The sequence below is a fragment of the Gorilla gorilla genome, chromosome 13, assembly GCF_029281585.2.
Source record: "Gorilla gorilla gorilla isolate KB3781 chromosome 13, NHGRI_mGorGor1-v2.1_pri, whole genome shotgun sequence".
NCBI classification, from domain to species: domain Eukaryota; kingdom Metazoa; phylum Chordata; class Mammalia; order Primates; family Hominidae; genus Gorilla; species Gorilla gorilla.
Window position 1 is genome coordinate 58,964,613 of NC_073237.2, and position 19,213 is coordinate 58,983,825.

At 42.1% G+C, this 19,213-nt stretch overlaps 2 protein-coding genes across 7 annotated transcripts in view; one reads left to right on the plus strand and one right to left on the minus strand.

Annotated features, from left to right (window-relative positions):
* RIC1 (RIC1 homolog, RAB6A GEF complex partner 1) overlaps positions 1-2,479 on the minus strand; it is a 151,274-nt gene extending 148,795 nt beyond the window's left edge. For all 5 annotated transcript variants that reach the window (XR_010130214.1, XM_055350606.2, XM_063696418.1 and 2 more), the window contains exon 1: positions 1,807-2,479. Coding sequence is in view for 4 of the 5 variants with exons in the window: in XM_055350606.2 (XP_055206581.1) it covers positions 1,807-2,346 (540 nt within the window). In the remaining variant the exon portion in view is untranslated. The remainder of the gene's footprint in view (positions 1-1,806) is intronic.
* Positions 1,516-19,213, plus strand: part of PLGRKT (plasminogen receptor with a C-terminal lysine) — a 270,391-nt gene continuing 252,693 nt past the window's right edge. The window contains exon 1 of one of the 2 annotated variants that reach the window (XM_063696423.1): positions 1,516-1,702. The gene's annotated coding sequence lies outside the window, so the exon portion shown is untranslated. The remainder of the gene's footprint in view (positions 1,703-19,213) is intronic. The other variant, XM_063696424.1, reaches the window with a different exon arrangement.

Sequence of the window (19,213 nt, forward strand, 5' to 3'; positions counted from 1 at the left end):
ACTTCTGTGGAAAAAGGAAGCTGCATGTGAGGTGGGAATTTGAAAGAAGAGTATGAATAAATTCCAGAACTGCCTTGGATTTCTAGATGTCGTATGTAACTCCAAAACCAAACAATAGACATGCTTAAGAATATTCACAACGTCCCTAAATTAAAGCGTATGTTTATGCTTCTCTTATGGGGGAATAAAGTGGTTTACAGGCTTCTGGTTAATTCATACGTCATATTGTTTACTTTAAAATTAAGTTAGGTCTGCCTTTTTAAAGGTAAGAAAAGTTAAATTTTAGACGAAAGTCTAAATTTGTTACATTCAAAAGGAATTATGTATTAAATTCAAAAGACAATTTAAATTCAAGTTCTATTTTTTTCTGCATGTGCTTTAAAGTTGAGTTATATACACCTAAACAAATTAAAAATTATTCAACTGGCATATACATTGTAAACGAATATCTCATTTAGGAACCAGATGATACTTTATATATATTTACACATATGTTTATATATATATACACACATACATACATATATATTCAAAATACAATCAGGCACTAGACAAAATAGTCATATTGTTGGTATCACGATTTTATAAGTTTGTTTTGTTCTGATTTGCATTTGAAAATTAGATCAGCCAAAACTTGATGGCAAATAGTCTGATTTACAGCCCAACTATGACAATCAAAGGAGACACCAGAATCACCCGTCACTAAATCCCATCACCAGTATTACCAGGGATGTGGGTGAGGACTGTCAAGGGCATTACAGGCAATGGAATAGCAACACACAAAGATTTGGGGATTTTAACAAACTAAAACCAGTATTTCACGAAGACCTAATAAGGACAAGGTCACAACCTATCCCCACATGGTCAAATTAACTTGGAAAGGAGAAAAACTTCACTCTGACATCGATTGGTACTGCCTTCTTTGGAGAGGAAAAAAAGCATTTTTATACTCTGAAATCTGTCGTTCTCATAGACAAAGTTATAGCAGTGTTTGCAGAGAGTAGGGAGTATCCCATCCACCACTTATTTCTTTCTCATATCTACTCAGTAATTCAATACAAGAAAGAAAAAGATAACCAGGACTTAAAGCAAAAACAGAATTCAGTTCCATGCTCCTCCCAAGCCTTATTATTTCCAGGTGTTATAACTGGGAGTTCTGCGGGCAGATTTGAATTCTACTTCCGCTCCTTTAACCCCCTACTCCGAAGACTCGAAGAGCAGCAGCAAAGAAAAAGACCAACTCGAAAGTGGGGAAGGGATGTTGGGGTTAAAGAGGGGAGTTAAATAACCAGACCTTTAGTGAAGAATAAAGAATTCAGGCTGTAGTTTGTAGAAATAAGTTATTACAGGCCTGTAAAGTCTGGCGCTGGGTAAAGCCCAAGAGGCTTTCCCTAACTCCAAAACGGCGACCTTTAAAGTAAGGGAGGGTTGGGGCACCACAGCGGCCGGATTTCTAATTGTGGAAAGTTTAAACAAATTTGTCCCTCGGGGAATGGGGGAAGGGAGGGAAGAACAAGTCCGGGCTCGGCCGGGGAGCGTGCGGAGTCTGCACGCCACGGCCGTCGGTCCAACGCGGGGAGGCTCAGGGATTTTCGGCAGCAGCGACTTTATCCACCCCGGACCGCCGGCTGGAGGACGTGCCTGCAGCCGGCGGGTACGTGCGGCCAATTCCGTGGAACGAGGACGCGGACTGCGAAGGCAGGTGGGTCTGGCACGAAGGGGCAGGAGTCCTAGGCTCTGGGTGGAAGTTGGGGGTGGGACGGCGCCGGGAGGCAGCGGCGAAAGGCGGCGGGCGGCTCTACTTACTCGGCTGTACCAGATGCTGAGGCGGGCCGCGGCCAGCACGGCGAAGAAAGCCCTCTGCGGGTCGGACTGAACGTGGAAAGGCGCCTCGGCCGGGCTTCCCAGAGGGCACAGCAGCCTCTTGGGCCAGCCGCTCAGAAAATACATGGTCCGTGCGGAGCCCCCGGCGCCCCCAGTTGCGTCCGTCACACTCAGCGGCCCCGGGCTGGTCGCCCACCTCCCACACCCCCACCGGCCGAGTCGGCGGCGGCGGCGGCGGCAGCTCGGGGCATCTGCCCGCTGGCCTGGCCGGGCCGGGCCGACGCGAGGCTGCGCGACGAAGGCACCCCCAAGCTGAAGGGGCCGAGTGTGGGGGAGGGAAGGGGAGGGAGAGTAGGGACACACAGAGGGCGGGAGGAGCGCGGAGGCCCGCCCCGACCCCGCCCCTTCCTCAGGCCGCGCGGGCGTCACCACGCCGCGCCGCGTGGGTCGGGCCGGGGAGGGCCCGCGCGCGCGCTCTGGAGACTCCTGCAGTCTCCCTAGCTGTTTCTTGAAGCTACGCATAAGTCTCGCCCGCGGCCGCCGGCTTGCGTCCGCACTTCTGCGCGCTGGCCCCTCCCTTGCTCCTCTCCCTAGCAATCTCCAGGGTTTTACCGGGAGGACCTGGGCAACGGCCTGAGACTCCGAGGCAAGTGGGGCGAGTCTAGGGATAACGCAGCAGCAAGGCTACTGGGCCGGTGGAACAAGCCCTGGCCTGGCCAAATTGGACCTCCCTTCCGGATTGGCGGGGTCTCGGTGGGGGCGGGCCGGTTGCCGGGGGGAGCTGGAGTCACGTGACGCCCTGCGCGGTTTCCCACTTTGGGCTGCAGGCCGCTGTGGCTGTGGTGGGCGGTAGGGGCTTTTACCGTGTGAGCTCCTTTAATGCCGGGGTCTGCAGTGAGAGCTGGTGATGAAGCTCCTGCCGGTGTGGAGCTTACATCCCTAAGGGAGCGTTTATTTAATCAGTAAATAAACCACTCACCATGAAAGTATTGAGTTCTGTCTCCTGCCTTTCAGGAGTTCTAAATCTGTGTCTTTGAAATCCGTTTCCATTCGTCTGAGCCTTACCAGCCATAACTTTAGATGAGAGGAGGCTATCTCTTTCGTGCTGCAAAAGGCTTGGACTTAGTTTTAGAACTGGAAGGGACTGGTGATAGCGTAGGTCCATATTTAGCTTGGACCCCAGGTATCACCTTAACTGTAACTTTCAACGGATTGATCCAGTGGTAACGTCTGAATAGAAGGAGGGTTGAGGGGATATGGTGTGGAATGGGGGAAGGAGGAGTCCGAAATAGAAGAAAGATTTGCTTCTCGTCTACCTTTTTTAGTACAGTTTGAATTTTTCCATATGTTTGTATTACTTTTTCAATTAAAAAGCCAGGTTTAAAAAATGACCCCACATTAAAAAGTAGCAACGTAGGCGGGGTGCTGGGGCTCACGCCTGTAATCCCAGCATTTTGGGAGGCCGAGGCGGGCAGATCACTTGAGGTAAGCAGTTCGAGACCAGCCTGGCCAACATCGTGAAACCCCCGTCTTACTGAAAATACAAAAATTAGCTGGGCGTGGTGGCAGGTGCCTGTAATCCCAGTTCCTCGGGAGGCTAAGGCAGGAGAATCGCTTGAACCTGGGAGGCGGAAGTTGCAGTGAACCAAGATCCCTTCACTGCACTCCAGCCTGGGCAACAGAGTGAGACTGTCTCAAAAAAAAAAAAGTAGCAACATAAACAGAAAAAAGGAAACAAAGGAACTTAATTCATATTGGATATAGCATTGTAGCTGGTATTCATAACCAAATATTTAACTTTCTGTAATTTTTCTGAACACTGCATTCCCTAGAAGGTGATTATAGAATCCTGTATTCCTCAAATGAAAGTTGAAACTGCCTCACCACTCACCAGCCTGTTGTGATCAGATTGTCTCCTTGGCGTCTACCCTCCCCTAGTCCAACACAGCAGCCTGGAACATAGTAAGCATAGTAAGCTGGCAATATTTGTCAGACAAACCGTGGAGGAAACCCTGATCCAGCTGAGCTACACCATTAGACAAAGAGGCCCAGAGAGGTTTCTTAACTTGCCAATTTCAAATTGTAGAATAACAAAGTTGCATCATACTTTCATCTTAGATTTAGTTATGCACTTGGCAGAAAGAGGAAATGAAAATGTTCTAGTGCAGCAATTTTGCTGGTAGTGTTACTGAATGTTTGTCCCAGCTGTCTCTCAGAGAGTCTTTGTTCTCATGTGTCTCAAGTTTGTCATACTGTGCTCATGGGCAATTTAAGGAACTTCTAAGCAATTTTTATTGCACTCAGTTTTAACCTTACTTGCTGACTTTCGAAGCTTATTCCTCTGCCACACTGCTGTGTAACACTTAAGATTCACAAAATAACTCCAAACGCTTGTCTTGATTTAATTCGTAGTAAACATTCAAGGTGAGTGACATTGGTGTGATGTTGTTATTCTCACTTTCTCAAGTGAGGAAACAGGACAGGTGTGGTAGATGTGCCTGAATTCACATGGCCTGAAAAGACTGATGTTCTTTCTACAGATCCAGTGTGATTTCTTTTTTTTTTTTTTTCTTGAGATGGAGTTTCGCTCTTGTTGCCCAGGCTGGCGTGCAATGGTGCCATCTCAGCTCACTGCAGCCTCCACCTCCTGGGTTCAAGCAATTCTCCTGCCTCAGCCTCTGGAGTAGTTGGGATTACAGGCATGCACCACCATGCCTGGCTAATTTTGTATTTTTAGTAGAGACGAGGTTTCTCCATGTTGGTCAGGCTGATCTGGAACTCCCGACCTCAGGTGATCCGCTCACCTCGGCCTCCCAAAGTGCTGGGATTACAGGCGTGAGCCACCGCACCCAGCCTCCTGTGTGATTTTTTAAAAAATTTAAGGTTTGGCTGGGCACGGTGGCTCATGCCTGTAATCCCAAAACTTTGGGAAGCCAAGGCAGGCGGATCATGAGGTCGGGAGTTTGAGACCAGCCTGGCCAATATGGTGAAACCGTGTCTTTCTGCTAAAAAAAAAATACAAAAATTAGCTGAGCATGGTGGTATGCACCTGTCATCCCAGCTACTCTGGAGGATAAGGCAGGATAATTGCTTGAACCTGGGAGGCAGAGGTTGCGGTGAGCCGAGATTGCTCCACTGCACTCCAACCTGGGTAACAGAGTGAGACTTTGTCTCAAAAAAAAAAAAAAAAAATTAAGACTTATGGCAACCCTGCATCAAGTAAGTCTATTGTTGCTGTTTTTCCAACAGCATATGCTCTTTAGGCTGAACTAAATTGTGGTAATTGCTCCGGACAGTGAGAGGGAGAGGGGGAAAACCTCTAGGTCTTTCTCCCTGGTGGGGAGAAAAGGAAATATCTGACTCTCCAAAACCCTATACTTGAGAGTTCCCCTATTGTGACAAAAATGTCACAATGTCACAATAGGCTGGATTTTTCAACATTATTTCTTTTTCTTTTTTTTTTGTTTTGAGACAGAGCATTGCTTTGTCACCCAGGCTGGAGTGCAGTAGTGCAATCTTGGCTCACTGCAACCTCTGCCTCCCGGGTTCTAGTGATTCTTGTGCCTCAGCCTCCTGAGTAGCTGGGACTACAGGCATGCACCACCACGCCTGTCTAGTTTTTGTATTTTTAGTAGAGATGGGGTTTCATCATGTGCCAGGCTAGTCTCCAACTCCTAGCCTCAAATGATCCACCAGCTTCGGCCTCCCAAAGTGCTGGGATAACAGGTGTGAACTGCCGTGCCTGGCTTCAACTTTCAAATATCATATTTTAACTTTATTTTGTAAAATATACTGACAGCTCTCATGCCTTAGGTCTTTCTTCTCCTCCTTTTTCTACTAGTTTCCGCCACCACTCTTGTCAAAATTTTTGGACTCTGTTCTAAGATTAAGCTTATGATAAAAGTTAATAGGGGGCCGGGCAGGGTAATCACGCCTGTAATCCCAGCACTTTCGGAGGCCGAGGTGGGCGGATCACTTGAGCCCGGGAGTTTGAGACCAGCCTGGGCAACATGGTGAAACCCTGTCTCTACAAAAAATCAGTCGGCACTGTGGCATACACCTGTGGTCCCAGCCCCTTAGGCGGCTAAGGCAGGAGAATTGCTTGAGCCTGGGAGGCAGAGGTAATAGTGAGCCAAGATCATGCTATTGCACTCCCACCTGAGTGACAGGAATGAAATCCTGTCTCAAAAAAAAAAAAAGTTACTAGGTGCATGTTTTCATCTATGAAACTTATAAACTTTTTAAATTACTAGAAATAACGTTGGTAAGAGTACACATAAGAAACGGGGATACATTTATACTCTCTTGACGGAAGTATAATTGGTGCAATTTTTTTTTTTAATATAAGGTTTGTGGTAACCCTGTGTTGAGTGAGTCTATTGGCACCATTTTTTCTAATAGCATATGCTCACTTCATGGCTCTTATCACATTTTGTTAATTCTTTCAATATTTGAAACTTTTTCATTATTATTATCTGTTATGATTTGTGGTCAGTGGTCTTTGTTGTAACTATTGTAATTGTTTTGGGGTGTCATGTACCACATCCATGTAAGATGGAGAACTTAAGCGATAAATGTTATGTGTGTTCTGACTGTTCCATCAACTGGCAGTTCCTCTGTCTCTCTCCCTTTCTTTGGGCCTCCCTATCCCCTGAGATGCAACAATATTGAAATTAGGCCTGTTAGTAACCCAACAGTAGCCTCTAAGTGTTCAAGTGAAAGAAAAAATTCCCGTCTCTCACTTTAAGTAAAAAGCTAGAAATGATTAAACTAAGTGAGGAAGGCATATTGAAAGCAAAGATAGGCCAAAAGCTAGGCCTCTTGTACCAGTTAGCCAAGTTATGAATGCAAAGGAAAAAAAGTTCTTAAAGGAAAGTAAAAGTACCACTCTGGAGAACATAGGAATGATAAAACAAAACAGCCTTGTTGCTGACCTGGAGAAAGTTTTAATGGTCTGGGTAGGAGATCAAGCAAGCTACAACATTCCCTTAAACCAGACGCAGTGCCTCATGCCTTAATCCCAGCACTGTGGGAGGCTGAGACAGGAGGGTTACTTGAGCCTAAGACTTCGAGACCAGCCTGGGCAATATAGCAAGACCCCATTTCTTTAAAAAAAAAAATGTTTTAATTAGCCGGATATGATGGTGTGCACCTGTAGTCCTAGCTACTTGGGAGGCTGAGACGGGGATCACTTGAGCCCGGGAGTTCCAGATTACAATGGGCTATCTGCGCCACTGCACTCTAGCCTGGGTGATAGAGTGAGTCCCTGTCTCTAAAACGAAGCAAAAACCAGTTTTTAAAAAGCATTCCCTTAAGCCAAAGCCTAGGCCAGAGCAATGCCCTAGCTCTCTTCAATTCTGTGAAGCCTAAGGGAGGCATGGAAACTGCAGAAGAAACATTTGAAGCTAGCAGAGGTTGGTTCATGAGGTTTACCAAAAGAAGCTGTGTCCATAACATGAAACTGCAAGGTGAAGTAGCAAGTGCTGACCTAGAAGCTACAGCAAGTTATTCAGAAGATCTAGCTAAGATCTTTGATAATGGTGGCTACATTAAACAACAGATCTTCAGTGTAGACAAAACAGCCATCTGTTGGAATAAGATGCCATCTAGGACTTTCATAGTTAGGAAAAGTCAGTGCTTGGCTTCAAAGCTTCAAAGGACAGGCTGACTCTCTTGTTAGCGGCTAATAATGCTGGTGGCTTTTTTGGTGGAAGCCAGTGCTCATTTACCATTCCTAGAATCCTAAGGCCCTTAAGAATTATGTCAAGTCTACTCTGCCTGTGCTCTATAAATGGAACAGCAAAGCATGGATGATAGCACATCCGTTTCCAGTATGATTTATTGAATATTTTAAGCTCTTGTTGAGAACTACTACTTGGAATGAAAGAGTCCTTTCAAACTTTCACTGTTCATGGATAGCACATCTAGCCATCTTAGAGTATTGATGGAGACATACAAGGAGATTAATGCTGTTTCCTTGCCTGCTAATGCAGTATCCATTCTGTAGCCCATGGACCAAGGAGTAATTTTGGCTTTTAAGTCTTATTATTTAAGGAATATATTTCATAAGGCTAGAGCTGCTATGAAATGCAGCTATACATAGTGAATCTGCTATACATAGTTCAAACTTTCACTGTTCATGGACAGTGCATCTAGCCATCCTAGAATTCTGATGGAGACATACAAGGAGATTAATGCTGTTTCCTTGCCTGCTAATGCAATATCCATTCTGTAGCTGTGGACCAAGGAATAATTTTGACTTTTAAGTCTTATTATTTAAGAAATACATTTCATAAGGCTAGAGCTGCTATGAAATGCAGCTATACATAGTGGATCTGCTATACACAGTGATTCCTCTGATGGAGCTGAGCAAAGTGAATCTAAAACCTTCTGGAAAGGGGCCAGGTGCGGTGGCTCACACCTGTAATCCCAGCACTTTGGGAGGCCAAGGCAGGCAGATCACAAGGTCAAGAGATCGAGACCATCCTAGCCAACATGGTGAAACCACGTCTCTGCTAAAAAAACAATAATTAGCTGGGCATGGTGGCACCCGCCTGTAGTCCCAGCTACTCGGGAGGCTGAGGCAGGAGAATTGCTTGAACCTGCGAGGCGGAGGTTGCAGTGAGCCGAGATCGCGCTACTGCACTCCAGCCTGGCGACAGAGGAAGACTCCATGTCAAAAAAAAAAAAAAAAAAACTTGCAACAGTCACTACAGCCTTCAGCAACCACCACCCTGATCAGTCAGCAGCCATCAACATGGGACAAGACCCTCCAGCAGCAAAGAGATTACTATTTGCTGGAAGCTCTGAAGATCATTAGCATTTTGTTAGCAATAATATATATATTTTGAGATGGAGTCTCGCTCTGTCACCCAGACTGGAGTACAGTGGTACAATCTCGGCTGACTGCAACCTCCGCCTCCCAGGTTCAAGCGATTCTCCTGTCTCAGCCTCCCGAGTAGCTGGGATTACAGGCATGTGCCACCATGCCTGGCTAATTTTTGTACTTTTAGTAGAGATGGAGTTTCCCCATGTTGGCCAGGCTAGTCTTGAACTCCTGATCTCAGGTGATCTGCCCGCCTCGGCCTCCCAAAGTACTGGGATTATAGGCATGAGTCAACCATGCTCGGCTGCAATAAAGTATTTTCTAAATTAAAATATACACATTTTTTAGACAAAATGCTATTACACACTTAATAGATGACAGAACAGTCTAAACATAACTTTTATAACTACTTGCAAACCAAAAAATGTGTGTGACTCATCTTATTGCAATATTCACTTTATTGGGTTGGTCTGGAACCCAGCCTGCAATATATCTGAAGTATGCCTGGATTTCTTTCCTATGATTATTTTCTAAGGAAATAAACACTGATATGTACAGAATTTTAGCTTTAAATCTAAAGGTGTATCTAAGTGGGAATAATCTAAATGTCTCCAAAAAGACATTAATTACTGTCCTTCCTTACACCTGAGTATTTTGCAAAAATAAAAGCTTATGTTGAGGAAGAATATTTAATCACTTGGAAGTATATTCAGTATATATTAGAAAGTAACTAAAACAGATTAAATACAGTATGTAAAATATAATCTCATGTTTATAAAAAAATTACATATGTGCCTAATAAAAAATGGGGAAAATGCAATTATAGGTACTTTTTATGTTCTTCTTTGGGATTTTGAATTTGCCAAATTGTCTGTAATGAATTCATGTTACTTTTGTGATAAGAATAAAGTTATTTTAAAAAGTTAAATTGCTTATGATTAGTAATGTCCTGTTTGTTTGTTCTGCTTTAAGTAGGACCTTGCAGAACTGGCAAGTCAAAGGGAGTAATGTAATGTGTAGCTTCTGGCTCAGTCCCAAGCCTAGTGAGAAGAAGATTAGGAGGAAGGGTACCCTGAGTCACCAGACTAAAAGTAGGCCCTGTGTACTTTCGCACGTATTCACAGGCTTGTGATGATGGAGCTGTGGCTGGATTTTGGGTCTGAGCATACCACTCTCGGTATTTGGAGACCTCCGTAAGAACCTATGATAATATCCATTGGAAATGGTACTACTTTCATTTATGACTTTAATATATTTTTAACATTCAACCTGATTACACTTTTATCGTATAAACTGATGTATTTGCTTCTTGGGTGGCTTTTTTTTCTGAGATGAGTCTTGTTCTGTTGCCCTGCTTGGACTTCAGTGGTAAGATCTCGGCTCACTGCAGCCTCCGCCTCCTGGGTTCCAGCGATTCTCGTGCCTCAGCCTCCTGCGTAGCTGGGATTACAGGCATATGCTACCACGCCCAGCTAATTTTTGTATTTTTAGTAGAAATGGGGGTTTCACCATGTTGGCCAGGCTGGTCTTGAGCTCCTCACCTCAGGTGATCAACCCACCTAGGCCTCCCAAAGTGCTAGGATTACAGGCGTGAGCCACCGTGCTTGGACTGGGCTAGCCTCTTGATTATCATTTGTCCCTTCTGAAAGTAAGTAATATCTCAGCTGAATTGATATGATGTCTGGGTTTTGCTTCAAAATAATCTGGGGGTGAGTGAAATGTATATGAAACAAAATTGGCCATGAGTTGTTTTTCTTTGAAGCTGAGTGATGAGTATAGTCCTGTACCATATAATGATGTTTCAGTCAGTGACAGCCTGCATTTAGAATGGTGGTCCCATGAGGTTATAATGCAGCTGAAAAATTCCTGTCACCTGGTGACATGATACTGTTATACTGCCATAACACAATGTATTACTCATGTGTTTGTGTTGATGCCTATGTAAACAAACCTATTGCACTGCCAGTTATATGAGTATAACACAATTATATATAGTATATGATACTTAATAACAAATGACTATGTCACTAGTTTATGTATTTACTATGCTATTTTTCTTTATTTTAAAGAGTACGCTTTCTACTTAAAAAATAAACTTAACCGTAAAACAACTTTAGGCAGGTCCTTCAGGGAGGTATTCCAAAAGAAGGCATTGTTACAGGGTATGACACCTCTATGTGTGTTATTGCCCCTCAGCAACTTTCAATGGGAGGCCCATGTGGTGGCTCATACCTGTAATCCCTGCCCTTTCGGAAGCCAAGGTGGGAGGATCCCTTGAGGCAGGAGTTCAAGACCAGCCTAGGCAAGGTAGCAAGACCATGTCTCTACAAATCAATTTTTTAAAAAACTAGTCAGGCATGGTGATACATACCTGTAGTCCTAGCTACTTGGAAGATTGAGGCAGGAGTATCACTTGATCCCAGGACTTCCAGGTTGCAGTGAGCTTTAGTCACGCCACTGCATTCCAGTGTGTGTGACAGAGAGAGACCCTGTCAAAAAAAAAAAAAAAAAACTTACAGTGGAACAAGATGTGGAGGTGTAAGACACTAATATTAATGACCTGACCCCGTGTAATCCTAGGCTTACGTAGTTGTGTCTTAGTTTTTAACAAAAATGTTTTAAAAGTTTTTAAAAATTAAATTTTTTAACAATAGGCCGGGCGTGGTAGCTCATGGCTGTAATCCCAGCATTTTGGGAGGCCAAGGTGGGCGGATCACTTGAGGCCAGGAGTTCGAGACCAGCCTGGCCAACATAGCGAAACCCTATCTCTACAAAAAATTTTAAAAATACAAAAATTAGCCAGGTGTGGTGGTGTGCACCTGTAATCCCAGCTACTCAGGAGGCTGAGGCACGAGAATCTCTTGAACCTGGGAGGTAGAGGTTGTAATGAGCTGAATCCCACCACTGCACTACAGCCTAGGCGACAGAGTGAGACTGTGTCTCAGAAAAAATAAAAGTAAAAATTGGCCACGCTTGGTGGCTCACGCCTGTAATCCCAGCACTTTGGGAGGCTGAGGCAGGTGGATCACGAGGTCAGGAGTTTGAGACCAGCCTGGCCAACATGGTGAAACCCTGTCTCTACTAAAAATACAAAAATTAGCCAGGTGTGGTGGTGGGCGCCTGTAATCCCAGCTACTTGGGAGGCTGAGGCAGGAGAATTGCTTGAACCCAGGAGGCGGAGGTTGTGGTGAGCCGAGATAGCGCTATTGCACTCCAGCCTGGGCAACACAGCGAGACTCCAACTCAAATAAATAATAAAATAAAAATGGATAAGAGCTTATGGAATAAGAATATAAAGAAAGAAAATAGTTTTTATACAGCTGCACAACATATTTATGTTTTAAGCTAAGTGTTATTACAAGAGTTTAAAAGTTTAAACTAAAGTTTATAAAGTAAAAAATTACAGTAAGCAAAGGTTAATTTATTATTGAAGAAAAAAATTTGTAAATTATTGCATAAGTGTACAGTGTTTATAAAGTCTACAGTGGTGTATAGGAATGTTCTGGGCCTTCATATTCACTCACCACTCATCCAGTGACACCCAGAGCAACTTCCAGTCCTGCAAGCTCCATTCATAGTAAGTGCCTTGTATGGGTGTATCATTTTTTTAAAATCTTTTATACCGTATTTTTACTGTAACTTTTCTGTGTTTAGATATGCAAATACTTACTGTGTTGTAATTGCCTATAGTATTCAGTACAGTAACATGCTGTACAGGTATGTAGCCTAGTAGCAATATGTTATATTGTCTAGGTATGTAGCAGACTACAACATCTAGTTTGGTGTAGACTCTTTGTTCACAGGGTGACAAAATTGTCTAACAATGCATTTCTCAGAACATATCCTTGTCATTAGGCAGTGTGTGACTGTACTTGGGAATTCACTGTATTATCTGCTCCACTTTAGTATGTGGTTGACATTTTAAATAATATTAATAAAAAATGTAAACATTTAAATTGAAAAGAACATGTCAGTAACTGGTCATATGTGACTAACCAGTCTACTTTGTCCACAATTCTCCTCACAGTTCACAGTGTTAAATATTAGTTCAAATCATTTAATTAACCTTAAAGGCAGGATGGCTTATTGTTAATAAGCCTTAATGGATCTGAGTGAGACTTTCTGGACTGGAGCATTAGCACAAACTGGAAAATAAAGCCAAACAGCCTACTATTGCTAACCAAGCAAAATGGGAAGGGTCGTTATGTTTGCTCTTCACTTTAGTCTTTTTAGAAATGAAAACTGATTGGAAACAGAATTCTACATAAATTAGCCAACAGTAACAATTGTGTTTGACCATGTCCCTATCAGTTCTCTAGTATTAAAAAAAAAAGTCATACCTGCATTTTCAGTGTGTATTGTTTACTAAAATGGCAAGAGGAGTTGGAACAAGACATTTTTAACCCTATAATTCTGAGATTCCCACCCTACTCTCTATTCAGACAAATATGCCTTCAATAATTTAGCCAAAATTTCATATTCATTGTGTCAGTCCATTATCTCCTGTATGTATCAGTGAACTTAGAGTCAAATTCATTACCCAATCATGACAGACTTTTTCATCTAGCAGAACTGAAACTCTATACCCATGAAACATCAACTTTCCTTTCCTCCTTTTCCCCAGACCCTAATAACCATCATTCTGCTTTCTGTTTCTGTGAATTTGACTACTTCAGATATCACATATGAGTAGAATCATACAGTATTTGTCTTTTTGTGCTTGGCCTGTTTCACTTAGCATAATGCCCTGAAGGTCTGTCAGTGTTGTAGCATGTGACAGGATATCTTTCCTTTTTAAGACTGAATAACATTTCATTGCATGTATATACCACATTTTGTTAATCCATTCATCCGTCCATGGACATTTGAGTTGCTTCCACAACTTGGCTATTGTAAATCTTGGCTATTGTAAATAGTGATGTTACGAACATGGGTGTGCAAATATCTTTTAGAGACCCTACTTTCAATTCTTTTGGATATATACGCAGAAGTGGGATTGCTGAATCATATGGTACTTCTATTTTTCAAATTTTTTAGGGACCTCCATACTCTTTTCCATAGTGGTTGCACCATTTTACAATCCCACCAACAGTGCACATGGGTTCCAATTTTTCCATATCCTTGCTAACACTTGTTATATTCAGGCTTTGTTTTTTGTTTTTGCTTTTAAATGATAGCTATCCTAATGGGTGTGGTTTTGGTTTGCATTTCTCTGATGATTAGTGATGTTGAGCATTTTTTCATATACTTGTTGGCCATTTGTATATCACTTTTGGAGAAATGTTACTACCTTTGATATACTGTCACATCAGGGGATCTGCATAAAAGGTCAAAGCCCAAGAGGAAATCTTTAACTTTTGGGGGATATAATTTTAAATTATCTGTCAAGTTTGAATGTGGTTATTCCTTATACTTAAAAGAGTTATAAGAATCTTACAAGTATGACATCTTAGTCAGAATGGGCCGTAAACACATCCAATCCAATCTCCTGACCCAACAAGAATATAAGTGGATTTCATAGAGTAAATTTATATATATTTCAAACATAGAAATCATTTATAAAAGCCATTAAGAGTTGGTATAAATGGAATATACCTGTGAAACTGAACAACCAATACACTTGAATGTGAGAACTTGAAAAGAGATATGGAAAAATGGCTACCAAATATCCCCCAAAATACATTATTTCCTTTATTGTCTTTTATTTAAAAAAATTAGGACAGCTATATTTGCAGTCGTCATCTCCTGAAAATATAATTAGTAATTTTTTATGTTCTTAGCACTTTCTAATTTTTCTTTTATCATCAAAAAATAATAAGTACTATTTTTAAAATTGTTAATTTGTTATCAAGGAGATCAGTTTTCCCAAAGTGTGGTCCAGTCATCTGGATCAGAATTGTCTAGAGATATATTTAAAATACAGATTCCTTGGCCAAGTCCCAGGCTTTCTGAATCCGGAGTCCTTGATGGTATGGCCCAAGAATTAGCATTTTTAACAAATATCCACTATGAGTCTCATGCATATTAATAAGGTTGACATTTCATTAGGAGGAAAAAAAAAGTATCCGGTGTGTACTTTGAATATGGTCTGGAATCTCCGTACTCAACCTTCTGTTAGTTTGTAAACAAGTCAAAAAGTGCACTGGATTCCTGGGAGATATGGCCATGATCCCTTCTCCAGCAGATCTGAATTTTCTTGATTTCCTAATGAGAGAGCTGTCTAAGGATGTAAAAATTGTGCTGTGAAAACCAGATAAGACCAAGTAGTGGAAGTGACCTTGGGTCATTCAATAGCAATTATGGGCAAGTTAAACCTGACCACCTGGCCCCTGATGATCACCTTCATATTGCCCTGCTAGCCCTAAGTTACCTTTAACCGTTTTTTTACCTGCAGGTGGAAATGTTAATATCTGTCATACCAGGTTGTTATTTTTTTAAGTGCTAGAAACCAGGCACTGGCATTAATCTGTGCCTTTAGTGGTATATTGTGGATTAGTCACGAAGAACTTTGTGTCTAATGATTGGTACTGTTACATAAATAATAACAGTAACTAGCATTTATTCTGCCCTTATGTAGTAGATACTGCTCTAAGCATTTTACATTATTTAATTTTTATCCTCTCAACAATCACATGAGATACATATTATCCCCATTTTACAGATGAGGAAATTGGGGCTTAGAGAAGCTCAAGGCTCACAGAGCTGGAAAGTGATGGAGTCAAAACTTGAACCCAGAATCCCCAAGTTTATCAACTTCACTATACCATCTCTTTCCACAAGCTTATTTTCTCACCAACTAAATGTATATAATAATTTATGTCAGGCTGTCTTATTAACTACAATTTTTTTAACTCCTACGGTATTTGTTTTTACTCAGTCCTTCATGTATAAAATTACTTTGCTAAAGAAATGAAGGAAATCAGTATTTTCACATTTACTTGGAGAATAATATCTTGTGTACTTAGGCAAAAATGAAAACAATAATTTATCTAAAGGGTCATGTGAATTCTTGAAAATAAACAGTGCTGTAGATCTTTCTGTGGCATACATCCATGGATGTAAAAGTAAGAGAGGGAAGAAGGAATCACATCACCCAGGTATGATGTTGAAGGCTATAAATGAATCAAAGAGTTAACATTTAACAATAGGATCATATTTTAACACCATTTTCTTTCTTTCTTTTTCTTTTTTCTTTCTTTTTTGAAGGGGGTGAGGAGGGGAGGGACTGGGGATGAAGAGTAAGGGCGGGGGAAGAAGTCTCCATATTTTAACAACATTAATCCATCCACATCATTTAATATATAATACACCAAAGGCAGAATCTCCCTGTACCCTAATCACTTTCTCAGGATGCCCATTGTAATGCGCTACAGGCTCTTACTGTCCTCCACAGTTTCCTAGGAGTTGATTGTTTTCTTAACTTATGCTGCCACTACGTGCTGCTTTCCATTAGAGGGGAATCTTCTTCTGTAGGACTTGGAAGGGAGCAAAGTGTCCCAACATCTCCCCTAACTGGACACCTCTCTAACTCCAAGCAAACATATTGTTCTCAGAGGTTTTCTGAGGATTCCTCTGTGGTAAAGACAAAAATGTTTGCATGAATAGCAAGACTCCCTCCATATTTTTATCTTGACCAGTAAATGAAAACATGGGCTTAAATCAGCTGTATGTGTGGATTAGAAAACAAAGTTGACCATTGCCTATATATACTTCATCATTGAGTCCATGTTCTATGATCAAGCAGATAAACAGTTTACCTGTTAGTATTAGTTAAAAAGCAGTGAGGGGTGGCTGGGCGTGGTGGCTCATGCCTGTAATCCCAGCATTTTGGGAGGCTGATGTGGGCGGATCACTTGAGGTCATGAGTTAAGACCAGCCTGGCCAACATGGTGAAACCCTGTCTCTACTAAAAGTACAAAAATTAACCGGGTGTGGTGGGGTACGCCTGTAATCCCAGCTATTTGGGAGGCTGAGCCAGGAGAATTGCTTGAACCCAGGAGGCAGAGGTTACAGTAAGCCGAGATCGCACCACAGCCTAGGTCACAGAGCGAGACTCCCCATCTAAAGAAAAAAAAAAAAGCAGTGAGGGGTTATCCAGCTCTGTAACTCAAATCTCTGGTGAAAGTGCTGTTTGACTGGAATGTGGTGAGCGTATTGGGCGTCTTCAAGACTCAATGAATGGGGATTGAGTGCTTAGATACTCTGAAGATTATCTCAAAATATTCTGTTATTGCTCATACAGTTCCTTCTTGTGGTTGGAGTATTCAGAAGAAGAAATGTCTACTTACAACTTTATTTTCCTCTCTGAATCTACAGATTTTATAAAAAATAATGGGCGTTTCTAAGTTTACTCTTCATGAATGCGTTAATAACAATACCCCAAGCGAATGCTTCAAAAACCAATTTGTTTCAGATTATTATAACAGCCATGTAAATTTAAGTATGATGTCTCAGGCAAAACTTGGTTAATGCAGACATGAAGTTGAATATATAAAATTAATGACAGATATTAAAATGTGTAAATGCAATTGATTTTTTTTTTTCCAGTCTCACTCTGTCGCCCAGGCTGGAGTGCAGTGGCACAATCTGCAACCTCCGCCTCCTGGGTTCAAGCGATTCTTGTGCCTCAGCCTCTGCAGTAGCTGGGATTACAGGTGCCTGCCACCATGCCTGGCTAATTTTTGTATTTTTAGTAGAGATGGGTTTCACCATATTGACCAGGCTGGTCTCAAGCTCCTGGCCTCGAATGATCTGCCCGCCTCGGCCACTCAAAAGTGCTGGGATTACAGGGGTGAGCCACCATGCCCGACCTAAATGCAATAGTTAACAATTTACAATACCATTAACCTTAACAAGGCAAGATTTTGCCCATGCCCATGTTATTCCCTGAAAATTTGGGCACCACTGGATGTCCAGTTAATCAGTAAAGATGATAGAGTCACAAGTTGAGAAATGATCCTTTAAGTGTAGTAAAAGTGTTATAAAAGAGCCTCATTGACCGGGCGCAGTGGCTCATGCCTGTAATCTCAGCATTTTGGGAGGTCGAGGTGGGTGGATCACGAGGTCAAGAGTTTGAGACCAGCCTGGCCAATATGGTGAAACCCCGTCTCTACTAAAAATACAAAAATTAGCCAGGCATGGTGGTGCACGCCTGTAGTCCCAGCTACTCTGGAGGCTGAGGCAGGAGAATTGCTTGAACCTGGGAGACGGAGGTTGCAGTGAGCCGAGATCACCCCACTGCACTCCAGTCTAGGTGACAGAGGGAGACTTTGTCTCAAAAAAAAAACAAAAGCCTCATTCAGTTTATGTTTGCATGAAATATGATACATAGTATTACTATATTCAGGCCATATGAGTAAATTATACATCCTCCAAAATTATATACATACATTTGTCTTTCATTTACTTATGACCATTTACTCAATGTTCTATTTTTAACGTGTTAGCATTTTCTTTGTTTCATTATTCCAGTTATTAATGGTTGCATTTTCTGGAATCTCTTCTTACTAAACTTGGGTAAATATAGAATACATTTGAAAAGAACAGACCAAGAGAGAACTTCTGAAAGAAATTCCATTCAATCAAGCAATCAAAAACCATCCAGTGTGTCAATATTCAATAATCCCCCAAAACCTTTGTCTCCTGTCTCACAATGACACTGTCAGCTTCAAGAACAGGAAATCATCATCAGAGGCTTCTTCCTAGAGACTGCAACCCCATGCTTTCCTTCCAGCATTGCCCCATCCACTCCAACTGGGTCCTCCTTCTTCATAGGTCCACCTTTTCTTTGCTCTTTGTCTTAGTTTTGGTTCCCCCAGAAGCCAGATCCTAAGGCATTAATATGTACACAAGTAGCTTACTTGGGTAGTGATCTCAGGAAATATGGGCAAGGGAAGTGAGACAAAGAGGGAAGGCAATCAATAAAAAGGGCATGTTTTCAAGTGGGTTAGTACTGTGGGTAATAGACTTAATCCCTCTGGAGAATTTTGGGTACCAGTGTAAAATTCATGCCTCTGAGTTACTCTACCAGAGTAGCAAAGGAGCTGAAGTATTTATACCCCAACTCCTATCAATCATTAGTTAAAGGCTGCACTTAAGGCATTACATCTCCTCAAACCTATGCTCACATATGGAGCTCCAGCCACCAGAGAAGGCCATTAAGCAAGATGGTCCAGCTGCTGGCACTTGGTAAGGTTCAGGAGACATGGGCAGGGCACCAACTGTATCTGCTACACTGCTATCTGTGATCCCAATCTAGTACACTAAGACCCATGATTAAAAGCCAGGGATTACAAAATAGGAAAGAAGATCAAAGGCTTTGGAGTCAGACTGATTGGTTTCAAAACCTGATTTCTTAACCTTTCTAAGCTTCAAAATTCCATAGAGGATTGTTATGGGAGTTGAATAATGTAATCCATGTAAAAGTATCCAGTATTGTGACTAGCACGTAGTACATATTCCCAAAAATGCTAGTTAATAATATTAACACCTGATCCCCTCATGGAGACATAAAACTGAACAGGACCTACTTTGTTCTCTGGGCAGATTGGCCAGCAGGGACCC